The 15,576-nt window shown below is 42.1% G+C and overlaps 1 protein-coding gene across 4 annotated transcripts in view; it reads right to left on the reverse strand.

Moving 5' to 3' along the window:
• gatad2b (GATA zinc finger domain containing 2B) overlaps positions 1-15,576 on the reverse strand; it is a 61,274-nt gene that overhangs the window by 15,669 nt on the left and 30,029 nt on the right. For all 4 annotated transcript variants that reach the window (XM_044170552.1, XM_044170553.1, XM_044170554.1 and 1 more), the window contains 7 exons: positions 12,911-13,291; positions 8,862-8,991; positions 8,204-8,335; positions 6,278-6,406; positions 3,725-3,889; positions 1,736-2,105; positions 429-631 (listed from right to left, as the gene is read on the reverse strand). In XM_044170552.1, coding sequence (XP_044026487.1) covers positions 429-631; positions 1,736-2,105; positions 3,725-3,889; positions 6,278-6,406; positions 8,204-8,335; positions 8,862-8,991; positions 12,911-13,291 — 1,510 coding nt within the window. The remainder of the gene's footprint in view (positions 1-428; positions 632-1,735; positions 2,106-3,724; positions 3,890-6,277; positions 6,407-8,203; positions 8,336-8,861; positions 8,992-12,910; positions 13,292-15,576) is intronic.

Here is a 15,576-nt window from a genome sequence, read left to right on the forward strand (position 1 = left end):
TGTTTAAAAACCTAGGTTTGTGGTTTTCAACTGTGGCCATTCACCTGGCAGCCCAGGTCTAGATCAGCCCCTATTAGATGGTGACTGTAAAGGCCAGCAGTGCTCATGCTCCTGACCACTTTAAGTGACTCATAATTTGTTGCAATTCTTCGCTCACATATCCGTTCCTTAAAAGGCACAAATGTGCTCAGTATACAGTAAAGGACACCCTATACCAAATAATAAAATGTAAAATTACTTCAATGGGGTGTAGGGTAGGGCGGTAAAATGATGATAATATTCAGTATGTTGTGATATAACTTTATGTTGATATGAATATAAGAAACATTTAATTGAAATTTCAAGAAAAATTACTTCTTAGTAGGAAAACTACAAATAAGAGAAGAAAGAATATGGCCAACATGATGCAGAGGGACATTGGTGCTGACCTGCTCCTGCTGCAGGGCCTTCACAAAGGCGTTCTTCAGCCTGTTTGTGTGCTCTGCCTTCAGAGCCTTCTTCTGATTGGACGTCATGCACTGCTCACAGAGGATTCGCCCACTCTTCTCTTGCTTCCAATGGGGGGTGAAGTCGGTTCTGCATTGGGCGCAGAAGAAAGGCTCCATGCGGGCCAGGGTCCCTCTGAGTTTACCTACAGATAAGACTCTGCTTTAGCCAACAGTATTGCTTACAGCAACAGTGATGGGTATGGGGTGACTGTGGCTTAGTGGTCGTCCACCAATCGGAATGTTGGCGGTTCGATCCCAACATGACATCAGTGCAAGACTGAACCCCAAATTGCTCCCGAGGGCTGTGCTTTCGGTGTGAGTGTGTGAATGAGTTAGTTTCTTTGTACTGATGAGCAGTTGGCACCTGCCATCAGTGGGTGAATGTGATATGTAGTGTGTGAAGCGCTTTGAGTAGTTGGATAGACTAAAAAAAGCGCTATACAAGTACAGTCCGTTTACCATTTAACAGTGACAATCTGAAGCGAGCGAAGTGACATGTTGTTTGGAGTCAGTGTACAGGGATCACTTTCTCATTGAGGCAGTTTTCCAGCAGCTATAAGTGATGAGCAGATGGTAAATGGACTGTATTTGTACAGCGCCTTTCTAGTCTTCCAATCACTCAAAGCGCTTCATTAGTGCACATGTGCCAACGTTGCTCCATCTCATCGTCTTACCTTTTCCTTGTAGACTTACTTTATTATTAATTCTATTTCTATTCTATTAGTACTTCTATTCCTGTGTGCACTTGACGTGACAGTGAGCAGATGTAATGAAAGAGTTTCCCCTCGGGGATCAATAAAGTATTTCTGATTTTGATTCACACACATTCATACACTGATGGCAGATGCTAACTGCTCATCAGTCCAAAGAAACTAATCATTCACACACACATCACACATTGGGAGCATTTGTCTTGCCCAGGGACACTTGGACATGTGGGCTGGGGCAAGTCGGGATCGAACCGCCGACCTTCCAATTGGTGGATGACCCACAGCCGCCCGATGGCAGATGGGCATCTGAATGTAGAAATCTTAGGCAGAGAAGGTAGAAGCACTGCAAGTCCCTTTTAGGTTGTGCTTAAACAATCAATGAGGTTTAGTTTTAAATTTTGGTACATTATCAAAAACAAGTAGCTTTTAATACCTTCATTTTGGAGCAGTTTGATCTCACAGGTTTTAAGTTCAGACTATAAGAGAATGACCTGAAAAGTGATGCAGATGTTTCTCCCCTCAGAGTCAGCTGCTTACCCTGACTGTCGAGAACACTCTGCACTACCTCCTCCAGGCCCACCATGTAGATGAACTCGCTGTTGGCGGCAGAGGGCAGGAAGTGAAGAAGTGGGGCGGGGGGTTTGGGTGGAGGGATCTCCAGCAGGGTTTTCTCCAGCTGCTTCCTCAGGGCCAGCTTGGCCGCCGCCTGGCTGCTGGCCTGGTCAGCCATGGAGCTCACCCCTCCGCTGGTCGAGCTGGACATGGTGGATGGGCTGACGGCCGAAGTTCCGCCTAGGCCGCCTGCCACCCCGCCGGCTCCCGCTGCTGCCGCTGCCTGCATGTGGGCCAGGTTCATGTACATGGCACTGGAGCTTGAGCGCTGGGAAGCTGTCACCTGCTGGCTGGCCTGCAGTGAGACACATTCTCTATTGCTTAGAAAAGTATTAAAAGTCACTTTTTTTAAAAGGTTTGAACACTGCCATCACAGGCTGCCACAGAATAAAAAAAAAAAAACAAAAACCATTTGCTGCCTGGCCTTGCCAAAGTGAAGTCATAAGAAATTTCACTACTATTTGCCTTTCATAGTCCTGAGCTACTGTATGTGTTTGTATTTATACATCAATTTTTAATCGCAATTCATTTTTAAGTGCTCCCTGTCCACTCGTGAAGCTTGTCATTCGACTGGCTTCAGTCTGTAGAGCTGGGGGCATTTAAGTTGCGATGGTCTTGGGTTGTGTGATAGAGGTTTTCACAGGTCCATTAGGTTCCTAATAACTGAAACTCAGTCTGGGAACCATGTCAGGCAAGGTCCCGTCGTGTTGCTGCAGGTCTCGGATCTATGTTTCAATGTGTATTAATACCTGAGTGGATCTAAGCAGACTGTCAGCTCCGATCTTGGTGGAGGATCATGCTGCTGCCAGTGTTGGTGTTCTCTCTCTATTTGGATCTGTTCAAGGTGACTGCATTTTGGATTGGGTCTTATTATTTGGATCAAGTCTGACTGTCCTCGGGTCCCTTTTGGGTAGTGTCTCCCTTTTTGAGAATTAATTATGACGTTAGAAGTCAGACAAAACATCAGCACACTGTACTGATAGCTCACAGCAACGTTTTGATCTGGTCTTCGTCAGGCACAGTCAAGTCTTGACAATTGACTTGACTGTTTCTCATATTGTGAACACCTGAAGAACCTCTAATGGGAAATCTTAAGTGGGAAATGGTATTGGTTACATGCTGCTAAAAAACAGAAATATGAAATAAACACTGTTTTTAAAAATGTACCATCACTGTCTAGACAAATAGAGTGACCACACGACTGTTGAGCAAGGCTATGTTGTTTGACTCCAATTTTAGTAATTTACGTTGTTAAAAAAAATCTATGTGATTTTAAAAGACGTTTTCTTACTTCTGGAACAGAGTCTGGAAGTTCTGGTGTCACTTTGGCTCACTGTGCTGACATGTGATGGCAAGGAACAGTTTTACTGTAAATTTACTTTTTCCCCCCCAAGTAAAGCATTCTGTGGATACTCTGCATCAGATACATGTTTCAGTTTGGCTGCTTGAGTGAATGTGCTGCTCTCTCCCACTCACTGAACAGTTACTGATTTTTGTTACATTAAAGGTCAAGTGTGTAGGATTTAGTGGCATCTAGCAGTGAAATTGCAGGTTGCAAAAATTTGAATACCGCTCGCCTCACCCTCCCCTGCCAAGGCTGCAGAACTCGCGAAAAACACAAACAGCCCTATCTAGAGCCAGTGTTTGTCTGTTCTGTTCTGGGCTATCGTAGAAACATGGCAGTGCAACATGGTGGCCTCTGTGGAAGGGGACCCTGTAGATATAAAGGGCTTATTCTAAGGTAATGAAAACACAACATACTTAATACTGCATTCCATTTCTGCCAATAGATCCTGGATCTTTAAATTAAAATCAAGAAACAATCATCTCTAAACAACTGTTTAACAGTGTATTATATTACTGAATGCAGTGCAGAGCTTGGAGCAGTTAGCCAGGCTTGGTAAGAATCCATACCTGCTGGTAACTGACGGGATTGGCCATGCTGCTGGAGCGAGACATCCCAGGCTTGGAGGAGACCCGCTGGCCCTGCAGCTGGGCAGGGTTGGGGGCTATCACTCGCTGGGACATCAGCATGGGCGGCAGGTTGGCATTGGCTGCTGACCTGATGACTGTATGACCCTATAGAAAGGAAAAAACAAAGAAGAGTTTTATTAAAGGAAAAGGCTCAAAGTACAGGCTTTTCTGGTCTGGATTTTTTGGTTCTTCAAAGCTGGTTTAAAATTAATCTGGAACTGTTGTCAGAGCAAGTCCTTAAGCCCAATCCTGCTAAAGTGCAGGCTTATTGACAGTTAGCTAGATCATGACCAAGATGTTTCATGGTGAACCACATACATGAACTATTTAAAATACAAATGGGTGCTTTCTCAAGTTTGTAACAAATGAGTGTTGATATAATTTCAATTTTAGAAGAGAACATGCAGGTCATTGTAAAACCACAATCAAATTTTCATAATGAAGTTACCTATACTCAGACATGATAAAACAAAATAAAAAAATTAATTAAAATAAAAGTGCTACCCTAGGGATTCGAAAGAATTTGGATTCAACAAGCACATTTGATTAAATGCTAATGAACCACACAACCCTATCAACAGGAGTACTGCTTGCTGCCATTTTGTGTGTTTACTTAATATACCTAAATATACTCTGTGTTAGTTTTAGCTAGATGGACCTGATAAACTGCACACTGTCTAATCCAACAGTCCTGCATTAAATGTTCATGGAGGTTCTAATGTAAAATTTCTGTTCAAACTGTTTTAGAGAGGTGTTGATTTGTATTGTGTTACACAGAGAAGTGTTTCTAATATTTAGTCTACTATCACTGATATAAATAGGGTGGACAAAATATTAGAAACACCAGTCAGTATGACAAAATACAATTCAACATGAGAAATGCACATTTACATATTTTTAATAATATAATAATGCAATTTATTATAACCTTCGTCGAGGTAGGACTGATTGCAGGGCTGTTGTAATAGCCTGCATTAGTTTTAGCTAGGTGGACCTAATACAACTGAGTGTTTAATACTACATAAATCTCCTTTTTAATATATGAGGCACTTACTGTATGTTGACATGTTCTACCACAGACCAGGTTTAGTGAGCATCCATATTAAAGAAGGAGTTCTCCCTTCATGTATACAGATTCAGTGTATAGTGTTTAGACGACTGTTATATACTGTATAGTGTGGGCAGCAGAGGGCAGCAGCTGCTTGGTGAGTAAACTGACAACAAACCAGGCAGATCATCACCAGCCCTACAAAACAAGCTGATAAGACAATCAGCGCATGCGCACACACACACACACACACACACACACACACACACACACACACACACACACACACACACCCCATAACCACAGAGATCTGCAGAGTATTTAATACCATCTCAACATGTAATGGAGGAGCAGGGCTACATAATGCAAGAACAAAGACTTCCAGTAGGAGGCTGTCTAATAATCAGAGCGGGACCTTCTACTAAACCATTCATTCTCTAAACTAAACCAATTTCTAATGTCAATCTACACCAATGTCTTAATCCTGATTTAACCTGAACCTTTACCCTAATCTCACAAAGCAGTGTAACGTAACTGCTTGCACAGCTGCAACTGCGACTAGACTTCCTGCAGATTTTCAAATGACTTTTACCTGACTGTTGATCATTTCTCAAACTGACCATCAGAATGTTATACTGGAAAATATTTACAACTAAACAGTGCTAAAATATATTGACATTTAGGTGGACTAAATTATGTCCAACAACAAAAATCTACTCAGATTAGGGTGTGTGTGTGTGTGTGTGTGTGTGTGTCTGTATTGTGATATCAATGCCTAGCCCAAAGAGCCTTACAAGACAGACTATTAATTTCCATGTACATAGGTGTGAGACCAAATATACAAATTATAGGAAAACATGAATAATATATTCTGTATGCCTTCATACTTGACATGCATCACATAAACTGATCTCAAATTGTATGCGTGTATACAAGCACAGGCTGAGAAGTTCACAGAGCTCGTCAAAGCGTGCATTGCTACGTCCTGCAAACCAGTTTTTAGGGAGTCACCTCCAGAAACACTTTATCCTACGTTTCCCACTATGCAATGGGATAGCATCTTATCCTTAGATGCTCTCTGCCTGGTAATCACCCAGCTCCACAAAGCTCCTCATATTATACAAATGTTTTTCAACTTAACTGAGTAGTACTAACCATGGAGTGACCCTTTCATTTTAGGAGTGAGCTTTCCCCCACCAGACCAAGATAAGTGAAAAAAGAACAAAATAAAAAAATCAAACCCTAAGACTGAAACAAATTTGAGATAAGAACCTGGAGTTCTGCACTTCAGTTCTGTGTCATTTTATTTAAGTCAAACAGCTCACTGTGTATCTGCTAATTTCTAACAAAAGTGTACCCTCTCCTTATCCTTTGCCATCACTCTGGAGGTTTAGAAGTGAAATCGTTACTCACATGTATAAGAACACACAAACACACACACATACCTGTGCAGTGCGGAGGTTCTGGGGCTCAGGGTTGTGCAGACCCGGCCTCACAGGCAGCTTCCCCAGGCCAGGAGAGCTGTGGATGGGAGGGGGCTGCACAGAGGATGCAGCGTTCTGGACCACCGGGACCTGCACGCAGCCATCAACACAGCATTAACAGTGCAATATACAGTTGGTACGGAAAGTATTCAGACCCCTTTAAAATATTCACTCTTTGTTTCATTGCAGCCATTTACTAAAATCAAAAAAAGTTCATTTTATTTCTCATTAATGTACACTCAGCACCCCATCTTGACAGAAAAAAAAACAGAAATGTAGAGATTTTTGCAAATTTATTAAAAAGAAAAACTGAAATATCACATGGTCATAAGTATTCAGACCCTTTGCTCAGTATTGAGTAGAAGCACCCTTTTGAGCTAGTACAGCCATGAGTCTTCTTGGGAATGATGCAGCAAGTTTTTCACACCTGGATTTGGGGATCCTCTGCCATTCTTCCTTGCAGATCCTTTCCAGTTCCGTCAGGTTGGATGGTGAACGTTGAGAGGCTTCCGTCGAGCCACTCTGCCATAAAGCCCCGACTGGTGGAGGGCTGCAGTGATAGTTGACTTTCTGGAACTTTCTCCCATCTCCCTACTGCATCTCTGGAGCTCAGCCACAGTGATTTTTGGGAAGAATCTTTACCTCTTTCACCAAGGCTCTTCTACCACGATTGCTCAGTTTGGCTGGATGGCCAGGTCTAGGAAGAGTTCTGGTCATCCCAAACTTCTTCCATTTAAGGATTATGGAGGCCACTGTGCTCTTAGGAAACTTGAGTGTTGCAGAAATTCTTTTGTAACGTTGGTCAGATCAGTGCCTTGCCAGAATTCTGTCTCTGAGCTCCTTGGGCAGTTCCTTCGACCTCATGATTCTCATTTGCTCTGACATGCACTGTGAGCTGTACGGTCTTATATAGACAGGTGTGTGCCTTTCCTAATCAAGTCCAATCAGTTTAATTAAACACAGCTGGACTCCAATGAAGGAGTAGAACCATCTCAAGGAGAATCAGAAGAAATGGACAGCATGCGAGTTAAATAGCAAAGGGTCTGAATACTTATGACCATGTGATATTTCAGTTTTTCTTTTTTTCACCATCTAACCTGACGGAACTGGAAAGGGTCTGCAAGGAAGAATGGCAGAGGATCCCCAAATCCAGGTGTGAAAAACTTGCTGCATCATTCCCAAGAAGACTCATGGCTGTACTAGCTCAAAAGGGTGCTTCTACTCAATACTGAGCAAAGGGTCTGAATACTTATGACCATGTGATATTTCAGTTTTTCTTTTTTAATAAATTTGCAAAAATTTCTACATTTCTGTTTTTTTTCTGTCAAGATGGGGTGCTGAGTGTACATTAATGAGAAATAAAATGAACTTTTTTGATTTTAGTAAATGGCTGCAATGAAACTCTTTTCTTACGTAAAAGAAATTACTATCTTTCAATTTTACTATCTTCCGATTTTTCAAACTCCCAAATATCGATATCGCCTAAAAGAATCCTGCATTGGTCGGGCTATATACTGCTGGGTAGCTTAATCTATAATAACACATCATAATCTAATAGTTGATTATATTTTGTATTAATCTGCAAAGTAACCAGTTACTGCAGCTGTCAGATAAATGTAGTGCAGCTAAAAGAACAACATTTCCCTCTGAAATGTAAGTAGAGTAGAAGAATAAAGTAGCATGAAATAGAAATACTCAAGTAAAGTTAAAGCACTTCAAAATTGTACCTATGTACAGTACTGAAGTAAATGTACTTTCCACCACTGAATATTCCAGAAGCAGGCAGAGACAGAACTTTACACTGCTGGACACTGTCGCATCAGTAATCAGGGGCGTTGGTTGTGGGCCTGTGTTGGTGAATAAAAGTGTGGTATCAGCAGCACTGACCTTCTGCACCACGTTCTCCTTCTGCATCTGACTCTGTCTGAGCTTCTTGAGCAGCACCAGGCGAGCCTCCTCCAGACGCAGCTCCTCTCTCAGAGCTTTGATCATCTGCTGCCTCTCCTCTCCTGTCTTCCCCTGGAACACACACACAATCACAGTGACACATGGTATCCAGATGAGACATTTAAGGCAATTTATTATTATACACCTTTGAGCTAAATTACACCTTTAAATTAAGAAGTTAAAAGCAGCAATTTGACCCTGTGTGAAGCGTTTACTTAAAGGCAATGTTAGATTTGGATTCTCTTCCCTTCTAATATTTGGTGCATTTCTTGAGTTATTTGCGATGAGGTATTTTTTTGTTTTCCTTAACATACCTGACGTACTGTACTACTACTACTTCCATCAGTGAGTCCCTACAAGTAATTGTATATCTACTATTTTTCTGATAGATTTTTTTTATCATTTATGGTTTTACATGTGATGTGCCATTGATAGTCCTACGTAGGGAAGCATGCTCTATAGCTTTAAAGTCTAACTAAAGCACTAATTAGGCTGATCGATCCTGGACTACAGATAGCCCTGACTCTGACAATACAATACATTCAGTGTATTTCTTTAAGCTGTGCAGAGGTTGAGTGATTGCTGTTGATGGTTTTACCTTGAACATGTCCAGGTTGGCCTGGTGCAGGCGCTCCTCAGGGCGAGGTGTTGTTCTGGGACTGGACGCCTCGTTGTCTGACAGGATGATGACATCTGGAGACGGAGTTCGTCTGTCATGGTCCGCATCACTTCATGGGAAAACAAGAAAAACAACAAGTCCTGTCAACTTTTGTACCATCTGAAGTGTATGTTCATCATCAAATGTGCCAGTTTCTCAAAACTTGATCTGGACATGAACCTTTGAGACTGAGTTATTCAGCTGTTTGCTCAGTTTGTCAGGCAGTTCAAGCCACCTTGGTGGAGTTGGATGTGAGGAGCACCCTGGTCTCGAGGGGCCGCTAGCAGGGCTGTCAGGGTGGCTTTCACTTTAACTAATTTGAATCAGTTTAATAACCCCTGAAACTCCACTGGTCATTGCAAACTGATTTTGTGCAGCCAAACAGTGTTCAAACCAACAGAACTTTATCTGAAATTCTAGTGGAGAGCCCAAAGTTTCCAAAGATACCAGGGGCCTCATTTATAACCCACACCTACACACTAAACAGGGTTTTGAAAGATGCGTGCGCCACTTCCCATGGAAAAGTTAGGATTTATGAAAACAAACTTAGCGGGGGAAAGTTGCACCTGTACGGAAACTATTTACATATCCACTTTATATATCAACATTCAGCTCACATTCAGCTGTGTTATGTTTGTGCTTTCAGTAAGCCATAATTGTTCCATAAGCACCTCTCTTTTACATTTTTAAAACATACGGGCCAAATCCGAAACAGTTACGTCTGTGATTTATTATTGAACTATTAGTGAACTATCGAGCGCAAGGCGCTGGCTTGTCACCACATTCCCAAATCCTCTGAGTGCAGAGAAGATTGCCGGCCTGTATGCATCATAGTGCTGCTAACAATGATACCAGGATGTGGCTCCCTGAACATCCCGATTCCTTTTCACTCAACCACATTACGTAAATGATGGAATTATCATCATCAGTTATAGAAAAATTTCTATACAGAATTAGAGAACAGAGAGCAGCTAGAGTTTTGACAAAATCTGTATGCTTTGGAATTACATACAGTGTTTGTTTTTTTTAAGATACTGAGTGTGGGATTTCATCAGCTATGTAGCCTAGGTGTCTATACACATGCTTAACAAATACCAAGGGTGAGTTCCGGTGTCCCTGTGCCTCCAACTGTCCATACTCTGACAGTGTGCAGCAAAGCGTTTACGGCATCCGCCTTCATATCTGACATTAACTAATTGTAACTAATCACTGAGCCATCACAAATTCTTGCAGGTGAATACGTAGGAGGAAATGGCGAACCGCAGCAAAACAAATACTGAGTTATAACCGCTCAACTGTCTAATCTGTGTATTAGTGTGTTTGGTTACTTTGTAGCAGTATGGTATTGTTCGAATGTGAAGTAATCAAGATACACACAGCGGATGGGTGTGCATAATGGCAGCACTTTTCAAACTGGAGGCTGCAGATTGTTCACACATCACACATATGTGCAGGGCACAAAAATACCAGACAGGTGAAGTGACTTTCAAGTCAATGTCAGGATGCTGGTCGTAGCACAGCCACAAAAATAAGGCCCAGTGTGTTGTATGACAACCATGTGCCACTGAGAACAGCAGTCTGCAGGTTTTCATTCCGACCAAAGGCTCAACTCTTTAAGGTGGAGGGGAACTCTGAATCAGCTGCTGAGGTGACCAATAGGCCTTTTTCACAGAACACATGTTGACATGTGACAGTAGCAGAAGCACAGGTGGAAATAATCAAATGAAAGTTGGCTGAATTCAGTTTCTAAGTCAAGGTATTGTACATGCTGGCTCACTGTCACACTGTCATGGCTTACTAAGACACTTGAATACAACTGTTGGGCCTCGTCTAGCCTCACCATGTGTGAGGGACAAAAGACAGGCCTACCTGGAAAGGCCAAAGCCTTCACTAAGAGGCTTGACTGAGAAACAAAGAACAGACAATAGGAAGGTGTCAAGCCGACATAGCCGTTAAATCACACCTGAATGTGAAATTGAGACGAGATCTCATTTGAACCCAATACGAGATCTCAGTTGAATCTAAACAACGGACTCCTATTGGACGAGACGCACGGGACAGCTCATGAAATCTCAGCACACAGCTATGACGACACCAACTCTATAAAGCCTGCCGCTCCACACTGCCCGTTCCACAGTAACCCGTTTACTACAGGAGGTGCATCATGTCTCTCTCCACGGTAACTGCTGTTACCACAAGAAGACGCTTTTCACGTGAGCTTTAGCTGAACACTTTCTGATCGTTTACTCCCCATAAGGATCCCGTACCAGCAGAAGGAGAAGACACGGACTGACCGTTCCTCTCATGGAGAGCAAGATCACCACTGAGCTCCTCTCCCTACCGACGTCGACCACTGTCTTCCTTTGATTGGACCCGGCTTCATCAGCGTCCGAGCCTGAGAGAAACTCCGCCGGACAACTCCAAACAAACTGACGCATCAGTCGCTAGCCGAGAGTGATTTCAGGTAAGAGGCGTGTGTCTGGGCAGAGATAGATTTTATAACTGTGTGTTATTTTGCCTAAATTTCATTATTGTGAATTGTGCTTTGCTTTTTGGAAAAGTGACGGGCCGCTGCGCTCGAATTCCTGTGTTTCTTTGTGTTAAGCACGTTCCATTTTGTATCGGTACCATGCTGTTGGGCCGTTTTAATTGTGTTAGCTTTAGCCACTGTGGGAGCTAATAATGGTGCTTTATCAGACTAAGGTCCAGTAAAACGGTTGTTGTATGAAAGTCTACTGCTGGATTACTGTGTGATAAAGGGACAGCTATTACGCTTTACCACGGCATTTGAGATTCCTTGTGCCTTACTCTGTGTGCTTTCCTCTCTCTTCTCTCTCTCTACTAACCCACACACCTTTACACATACATTCACACGCTTACACACATCTCAAACGGCCCAGATAACGTGGTAGCTTAGCCAGCTGAGCTGCACGTTATTTTGAGGACAAATAGAGCTTGTCCTCCTGTTTTAGCTCTGTCCCTCTGTTTGAGATTCGCAGGCCTGCCTGCCATTTTGTTTTGTGTGATATTGTGTTTCAAATAGACAATACTGGTTATTGGCTGAAGTTATTGATTATTAATCAGTGGTAAGGTTAAATAAATGCTATTGTTCCTTTAAACAGCAGTTGCCCGAGGTTATTGTGTGTACATGTTGTGATAACACCTGGTTGTGACGGTCAGTGCTCGGAGCTCACCCTTCATTATCCATTATTAAAGTAAGATAGTGCCTTAAATATCAACATTTTTAGGTGGACAGCTACCTTTGAGACTGTTTTTCACGTTTGGTTATTGGTGGTGCCCCGTAATTATTAATCTATAATAATTTATAATGATACTTTTATTAATAATATTATGAATAACAATATTAATGACTTTATTAATATTCATAAATGTCTTTAATATTTCTGCTAATAACCAAACCTGCCCTACCTGAACCCCGACACAACAGAGGTTAATGTCATTAGTATCACCTGTGCTTTTCCTACTATGATGAAAAGTACAAATGTCTGCTGTGAAAAAGGACTATTGGTCAGACATGGTCAGACACTTCCGCTTTATATGAAATATTAAGTTTTTTCTGCATTATTGATGTAAAAGGAGCATGTTATTTTATTCTACTGTGACAATGAAATTATTTGGTATATCAGAAATATTAACAACGACTTCACAGTGGTATCTTTAGAAAGTTCAAAGACAGATCAAAGACACTAAACTTTCTAAAGATACACATCTGTACATTTCTTCATCTGATGACACTTGACTAATGACCTGTGATGTCAAGTTATCAGAATTTTAACTAGTCCCAAAGATGAATTCTTAACCCCTATTGACTCCCATCCCAGATATAATCCATGGATTAACAGCAGAAATGTTCTTTCCTCTCTGTACAGATCAGTGTTTCAGATGGAAAAAGCATTTTATTCCTTTGTTGACCTTCTCTTAGATCCTCAGTCCACTGTGGTTCTTATGTGTAAATACTTTATTCTCACCATCTTCTCCCAGCGCTCATATCTACCGGCTCATCCAGGATGTTCTCCTTCCCATTCTTACTGGGTCCAACATGGCCGCCATGGCCTCCCAGCCTCAGACTCCCATTCAGCTTCTCCTCGTAAGCAGCACCCATTAGGCTCTGGTGGTGGAGAGTGCTGGCTCCGGGGCCTTTCCCGTCTCCCAGGGGCCCCGTGACCTCCAGGGCTGCTAGGTCAGCAAGGTCCTTGCGTTTCAGTAGTGCCAGCATCTTGAGGCGCTCCATGGCCTCATGGCCCTCCATTTTGAGGCGCTTAGCCAGCGCCTCCTCACGCTCACTGGGTGACTCCAGGCCTCGCTTCAGCAGGTTGAGCCTCAGCGCCTCCTCAGACATCCGCTCCATGCTAAAGGAGACAGGAGTGGACAGAAGGGTTAGCAGAGCCACATCAAACATCAGGATCTCAAAGATCTGTTCAGAACAGCTATAAACACTTTTGATTTCTGATGTGGTTGGACAAGTATTTTCTGTCATAACCAGGCCCTTATTGTTCCTTAAAAAAGTTATTATCAAGTGTTATTAAAAGTGTATTATTAAAAGCGTTACAACTTCTTGCATGTTGTTATGCTTCTATAAATACTGACTAGTGCCAGGTATTGAACGTCAATACTTTTATAGTAGTAAATGAACTGTATCTGTTTCCACCTGTTATTAAAATGTGATTCGTTTTTGGATATTCTTATCTGGATCAGGAAAAGCCCAGTGTATGTTTTCACATACAGATGATGAACAAAGACATTAAAACATGAGTGTTGCAGGTAAAACATGAGACTCATGTAGCGGTTATAGGAGTTTGATGTGGGTGTGTGGGGGGTGGGGGGTATTGAGGAAAAAACATCAGTAATAATATTGAATATTTATAAAAAAGTAGGAACCACAAGCACATGACAAATTAAAATACTGAAGTCACCCCCTCCACCCTCTGAGTCAATGCATCAGCCTGAAGTGTCGACTCTGAGTCAACCCTGAATATCCTGCTTTAGGTACAGCACTACCTGAGGTGGTGCTAGATTGTCAGGGGGGTCACCAAAATCCTTGAAATGTCCTGCTGGATGGAAAGCTAGACCGACCAACATTGCCATTGTTGAGTCCTTCCGATAGCACAGCAAAAGAAACCCAACAGTGTGCAATGAGGCAGAGTGGGGAGCGTTCCATATCCAACACCACCTCAGTCAAATTAAGATTTTTAACTAACCAATATAACCCCAGTGACCTAAGAATCAGTGCAGTGAAATACCAGGATGCAACAGGGATAAATAAATAATCAGACAATATGAGCAGCTGATGGTAAGCTCATTCAGATGGAAGTGGGTTAAACACAGCGGGCTAAGAATAGCCTGGATCTCTGTACTTGACAGTGACAAATATATTTGGGAAATATTTGATGTGTGTGTGTGTGTTACCATATGATTCATACCAGCAAGGAAGACTTTTGTTAAGACGACAACAAGCCAAGTCTTATGAGCACATTAGCTTAGTAATGTGACTGGCTTCAGCATGCGGGCTGACAGAGCAGTGAACCAATCAAGATACTGCAGCAGAGCACAAAGCTGGACTAGGAAATGACAAAGCAAAAGCACTCACTGTAAACTTCCTGCCGGCCCAGTGTCAAATCCATTACCTTTTTAAACTTACTGCAGATGTTGGAGACCATTAAAGGAAACGTTGAGTGTATATGAAGTGACTTTAACCTCTGGCTGAAACAGGGTCTCATATGGACTCAGTCATTCACAACTCCTGATGGTTGGGTTCTGTAGTTATTTAGCTTTATGATTATTTTTTAGCTAGTAGCACTAAATCTTACCAAACTGTTTTCCAAATTTGATGTACGCTGCAAGAGTGGACAAAATAACAGGAAACTCGTAAAATATAGTGCAATCCAAAAAACAACCCTGCAATAAATATGACCTTTACAATTTTATAGTTTAGAATTTTTGGTTGTTTTTGAAAGTTGTGAACACAGGAATCTTTCCCACGTGTGAATGCAGCATATTGCTTTGGCATGAGTAAAAAACAAATAGAGGTAAAACAGCAGTCTAGGCCTATAAGGGATAGTTCAGGACTCACCCATTCTACCCGGGAGACTTCCCATGATGCACCTCTATCCTCCTCTCCATCTGTATGCATTTTTATTCCATTACTGCATGTTACTAACTCGACATCTTCTCTCTCCCGTAGTTCTGTGCTTTCTTGTTTCTCTCCTCTCTCCTTCTGTTGCTTTCAGCAGGTATTTACCCCGTGTTCGACAACTGCTACTACAGTTGTTGTTATTGGCTTTGTTGCTGTTGTCGTCGTTCCTATCACTGTCATTCCTATTATTATTACTTTCTTAATATTACCACTACCATTACATAATTACTATTTTAAAATTCTAGGTGGAATTTGCATTGTACTTCCCACTCCCCCACCCTCCCTCTCTCTCTCTCTCTCTCTCCCCACCATTGAGTCTGGTTCTGTTCAAGGTTTCTGCCTCTTAAAAGAAGTTTTTCCCTGCCACTGTCACCAAGTGCTTGCTCATGGTGGGATTTGTTGGGTCTCTGTAAATAATATTATAAAGAGTACAGTCTAGACCTGCTCTATAGGAAAAGTGCAATGACATAACTTCTGATGATTCTGTTATGAATTGGAGCT

Source organism: Siniperca chuatsi, linkage group LG17 (assembly GCF_020085105.1).
Source record: "Siniperca chuatsi isolate FFG_IHB_CAS linkage group LG17, ASM2008510v1, whole genome shotgun sequence".
NCBI classification, from domain to species: Eukaryota; Metazoa; Chordata; class Actinopteri; order Centrarchiformes; family Sinipercidae; genus Siniperca; species Siniperca chuatsi.